Here is a 6,000-nt window from a genome sequence, read left to right on the forward strand (position 1 = left end):
TCTGTTGCTCACCTACCCAAAAAATATAAAGCCAAAAGGAGAAAGGGAAGCTGGCTGACAGCTGTATATACACAATGTCCAGATCAAGAAATTTGAGAGTATGACTTTTCATTTTCTTGTGCCTCAGAGTGGAGCTGCCTTTTTCTGAATCAAAGTGATGCCCTTAACAGCTCAGTGAGAACTTCTATAAGTCTTGTTGACAGATGGACTCATCAGAAAAAAAACTGCTACTTTTTAGAGGAACATTCTCATCTAATCCTGCAGGTAATTTAACAATATCCTCTCAGCAAATTTGTTAAGAAAGCCTAAGTTAATTAAGAGAGAGTAGTGTTGTCCCCATTAGGACACATGAGAGAGAAATACCTGCTTTGGTGCAGATTACAGGAAGGACAACAGAGAATAGTTTGGCATATAAAAAGGGCATTTCCTTTCAGATGGATATACAACAAACTTCTCATCCAAACTATAGGAAGTTATTTTTTATGAGAGGCTTGTCTAAAACTAGCATAATTCAAGTCTCATTTTCCCAAAGGAATAAACATTAAGAGAAATTATTATTCTACAGTATTTAAATCCATGATCATTCTAAGAGGCAGTTTTGGTCAAATCCTGCCCTTTCATGTTTTCACAATTAACCCTGCTCTTTTAAAGCATGCTCACTTCTATATTAACATCAGAGAGCATCTTCGAAGCAATCTTCATACTGTTGAATTACCTCTGACTTGCATTTATGATTTTGAATTATTTCATTTTTAAAACCAGCATTAGTATTTCCACTTCAGCAAGTTTTGGTTTTCATGAAGACAAAGGAAAGCAAAACAAAACTCAACAAACAAAAAACACAGTATGGTGCCACACAGTACTAACAAACATTAGTAAGTATTCCTTTTTACAAGCTAAAGTTGCATTGCCATATTGATGGCATAAGCACAACTGATAATTCATTAAGCCTATCAGTTTTTTTAAATTGACTCTTTGCAATGCTGAAGGATTTGTATTCTTCAAATTTTACACATAAAGTATTTATCATTTTATTCTAGCACTACTTCAAAGATGTATGGCTCAAATGCATATAAAATGCAACCTTGTAGTATAAGGTTGCCCTAATAACATTAAGAGGAGTGAGTAGAGCCAAGTGAGGCTGAGTTTTATTTGTGCTGGAGAAGAGCTGGTTCCAGATTTGAGCTATGGGACTCTTGGTAATGGGACTGCAAAAGTCTGGCTATAGCTAAATGGAAAAAGAAGCTTCCTTTCTTTCCGACCTGTTCATTGACTCTGGTGTGGGAGGGCCCTTGATGGATGAGCAACCGCACTATCTGGGCATCTCCTTTCCAGGCTGCCAAGTGCAGAGGGTAACAGCCTTTACAGTCAGCCACATTGGTCAGAGCATCATTCCTCAGAAGAACTTCGACCACATCCCTAAAAGGCAAAAGTCAATCATGAGCTTGTACAACTCTTAAGTCTTTTCAGGTAACAGTTTTGTACATTTGCACGGCATATAGCCCTTTCACAAATATCAATTCACTTGGTTCCCCATCTGTACCTGAGTGCATTGCCTCCGTTTCTTGTTTTATTTCAGGAATTTCTTATATGGCAGCTGAACCATCTTGAGCGACACTGTCCCATTCATCTAGGTTTCCTTGATAATCCACCTACTTCACAACTGTTTTGAAAATGTCTGATCTCCTTGTCTAAATCTCACAAATATACAGAAATCTCACAAATCTCCTTGGTTTTGATATTTAAATAGCATTCAGGAACATAATTTACATAAAAATAGTTATGGAAGACAAACAACATTAGTTAGAACATTTAATGATGTGAAAATTGGAAGAGGATGGGTAGAGTGGTTGTTACAAATATAAGCCAGACACATATGGCATCATTTGATATCACCAGAAAGAGGGACTTGGCTTTCTTCTTGGTGACACCACTAATTAAGCAAATACAAGTGCACAATTATCTCCAGGCACATAAGGTCAAAGGAAAACCCAACTGTAAATAAAAAACAGCATCTGAAGAGGAACTTGGCTAACAAGTGATAGTCTTTTCCATTCAAGATTCATTTTAATTCCATTGATCTCACTATTTTAAGGAAGGGGAAGCTTTACATATTTCTTTTTATCTTTTCTAAGGAGGGACTAGTCCTTGGAGAGGGATATCATGCTTGGAAAGGTGGAAGCACAGAGAAAGAGAGGAAGACCATCAATGACATGGATTGATTCAGTGACTGGGGTAATGAGGGTATGTGTGTCAGAGACAGTAAAGTTGGCACAAGATAGAGCAGGTGTCAGGGCTATTGTACAAATGAGTCACAAGTGACTCAATGGCACATAACAACAACAATATAGAAAAAAATAATAATCAATATACAAAAAGGTTCAATGTTAAAGGAAACCAGAGCCAATTAAGCTGGGCCAAAGGACAGAGGGCCTTGTTACTTGCTCAGAAAAACCTAAAATGATTTCCAATAAACTTTTTCCATATAAAATAAACAACTGTTTACTTCTTATACCATTTTGCCTCAAACTCAAACATCTTCTGTTCTATTACCATCCAGGTCCCATTCTTCCACATTCTGACTAAAGAAATCACTGAGCTCTGTATATAACTGAGTGCCTCACTCTCTGAGCCTTCAAATTCCCCCTCACTTTGAAGGTTAGTGCCGCTCTGGCACTGCCAAATCACTTAAGCCAATGACACCTTTTTAAAAATTCCCCAAAGCTCACCTTCTCCAGAAAACATTCCACATAAATCCTATTCAATACCTAATAAATTCTCTATACACAGGGAATTATATAGGCCAGATTATTTATGTTTTGTTTGTCTGTTTCACATGAAAATAGCTCTAATTGCTTAACATGATAGGCAAGAAGAATAAACAAATAACTACTTTAGCAGAAAACAAGTTTTTCATGGCCATTTGATCTGTTTTCAGTTTATCAAGGGACTAGTTACCTAATAGGTTATCCAGCCTTTCTGTTATTTGGCTGTCCCAAATAGCACCTTCCTATTTCAATAGTTATAGGGCAGTAGCACATTCCAGAGGTGAAAAGGGAAAGCAGAAAAATGTTAAACTTAAGTAACCTGTAAGCTCAAAATTTTTTAGAGGGTGTACATATATATGTGTGTAGGGGGGGATGTTTAAATTATGCATTAAAGAAAGATTTGGGAATCCTGGAAGAATGAAATTAAGCCTGGTTTTTGTTTGGGGTTGTTGTTTGTTCTTTTCTGGTTTTTTGTTTTTGGTGTTTTGGTTTTTGTTTGTCTGTTTGTTGTTTTGTTTGTTTGTTTTTTAGTTTCTCAGTGCCACTGCTCAGTAAAATTCTCATAGTGAAGCAAGAAAGACAACCTGAAGGCATAAAATATGAAGCATGGAAAAAAGGTGCACATTAATACTTACTTGTGGCCATTCAAAGCGGCATGGTGCAGGGGGGTATATCCAGTGCTGTCAACACAGTTCACATTTGGCCCTCTCCAGATACTACAGGGTGGGGGGGAAAGAAGAAAGAAAAGATTTCATAGACTGCAGTCACAAACCAACTTTAGAGACTGGCAGATGCTTGGGAAATACTCCTATGTCGTGTTTAACCAAACTGGCTACTTCCAAATGACTCCTAATGAAGGGAGTCATTAATTGCTACAGAAATTCATAGCACTGGGAGCTTACCATGGTTTCCTGAGAAAGGAGTCAAGTATTAAGACAACAGTGCCATTATATGAGTTTATTCATCTACATCCTTTTCTTCATCTTTATTTTCATTGTTCACTCAGTTTGGAACTTGTATTTCTGAGTACTCCCAGGATTATAAAATAAGTTCATAAAAAATATCATAGAACCAAACTGCTCAACTAGTCATAGGTATCGGGCATCAGAGCAGAAAGTAACTGCTGCTATGCTGGTAACTGAGGGATGAGAAAGATCTCAACACAGCTGGCAATAACCAAAATCAAGTAAGCCACACTAACTGCAGCACCAAGCATGAAAGCACAAGACAATTCGATTGTTCTTTTGTGGATATATTGTATGAGTAACAAAAGGAATAAAAGAAAAATCTGTAATTTGAATGACCTAAGAATTATCCCAAAAGTAAAACTGAAATAGAACTCCATTTATATTGGGTTTTCTACTTTATATTTGTTTCACATTTTTAGCACTGGTCAGAGTTTCTACTATTAAATAATAGAGAATGGCTTTTTCCAACTATTTTTCATGAATATGACTCTGATGTTTTTGTGATCATGGTTATCTCCCCTGCCAGGTGAGTTATGACTCTGATGTTTTTGAAGTAGACACTATGTATCACATAAAATACTCCCCCCCTTTTTAAAAGTGCTACTAAAATAGTTTACTACAAATACATTTCTTTTTGCATCTATGGAGACAATCATGGCTTCTTAATATGCAACCAAGTAATAAGTTATCAACAAATTTCTTAATATTGAACATAAGGCTGATCTAAAGTTTTTGGGGTTTGTCCCACTGTTACTGATTATGGGCTTAAGAGGAGGCAGGCAGCCATTATCATATTCAGGAATCACTAAGAGGAATATTATAATTATAAAGAAAAATGGTACAATCACTATGAAAAACAATAGATTACTTTTTTTTCCCTGGTTGTGTACCACTGCATTCAATCCAACTGGCACAAGAGGAGATTGCCCCTCCTTCTCCAGCAGAGGGATTTGAACCACATGCCTTCAGGATTGCAGTGCAGCTTCTTGCCACGAGGCCACCAGAGCTGCTCAAAGAATACCGACTACACTATGTGTGGATTACCAAAATAACAAATAAATCTGTCTTGGAAGAAGTGCATTCAAATGCTCCTTAGAAATGAGAATGGAGAGAGCATCTCTCCTATACTTTAAACATGTTTCAAGAGGAGGAGATACCATGCTTGATGAAGTAGAATGTCAATGTAAATGGAGGCAACAAGTTGAAAAAAAAAATTCTTCACCAACATCATAATTCAGAGTCCTCAACTTTTCTTTGGTCTTCCTCATTCACGCACAAATTTCAAATGCATATTATGACATTGAAAATTCCATGGATTGGGTCAGTAACATTTTATCCCTCAAAATAACTTCTTTGAGTGAATGCCACAGTTGTTTATTCTCATCTGAGTCATCCCACATGAGGAAATGAAAGTACTGAAAGCTGAAAGCATTACTCATCCACATCATCAAGGAGAGTAGACTACTTTGAAGAAGCAATGGTGTCTTAACTGTAATCTTCAGTTCCATCCAAGCTGTGGAGTTCATCTTTGGCAATAAGACAATGTTCTGATGCTACTCATCAGGTTTTAATTGACCAATATTTTCAAAAGTAGATCAATTATCACTCTTCTTAGTTTATCTTAGTCTGGAGCCTCTGCTGAAACCTATCCACTATGGGCTGATCCTATTCTTACTAGTGACACAGCTTCCAGCATCACAGCATGTAAAGCACCAAAGTACAATAAAGTAATGGATAAGTGGTGAGATGGAATACTATATACAGTGATAAAGAATAATGATGAGTTGTTAAAATACATTATAACGTGGATGAATCCAGAAGACATTATCAGTAAAACAAAATCTCAGAATAAATATTGCATGGTTTCACTTTTTTTTAATTATTATTATTCATTTCAATGAACATTTACAGAGATTGTGGGTTTCCATTCATTCATTGTTGCACTGTTCTCCCCGCCCACCCCCACTTCACTCTTCTTTGAAAGCAAAAGAAAAACTCCTCCATTGGTATACAGTCCCCCCAACACACCCTCCCAACATCACACCAAATATACTCTACTCTGCAACCCTCATTCCGAACTTTTATGATAATCATAATGCCCTAAAATATATTACTTTTAAACTGTTCTCTCCCTCATCGGCTTCAATGCAGTATATATAATTTACCCAGTTTTTCTCAGACTTATCACCACCCTGATGTCATCCTCATTCTACAACAGCGGCACCATACAGTATTTGTCCTTGGTTTCACTTTTTTAAAAAAAA

General features: G+C 36.7%; 1 protein-coding gene across 2 annotated transcripts in view; it reads right to left on the reverse strand.

Moving 5' to 3' along the window:
* Positions 1-6,000, reverse strand: part of ANKS1A (ankyrin repeat and sterile alpha motif domain containing 1A) — a 287,821-nt gene that overhangs the window by 167,505 nt on the left and 114,316 nt on the right. For both annotated transcript variants that reach the window (XM_006882059.1, XM_006882058.1), the window contains exons 2-3: positions 3,404-3,484; positions 1,263-1,419 (exon numbers count right to left, since the gene is read on the reverse strand). In XM_006882059.1, coding sequence (XP_006882121.1) covers positions 1,263-1,419; positions 3,404-3,484 — 238 coding nt within the window. The remainder of the gene's footprint in view (positions 1-1,262; positions 1,420-3,403; positions 3,485-6,000) is intronic.

This window comes from Elephantulus edwardii, unplaced genomic scaffold (genome assembly GCF_000299155.1).
Source record: "Elephantulus edwardii isolate Elephantulus edwardi_28Jun2011 unplaced genomic scaffold, EleEdw1.0 scaffold00017, whole genome shotgun sequence".
NCBI classification, from domain to species: Eukaryota; Metazoa; Chordata; class Mammalia; order Macroscelidea; family Macroscelididae; genus Elephantulus; species Elephantulus edwardii.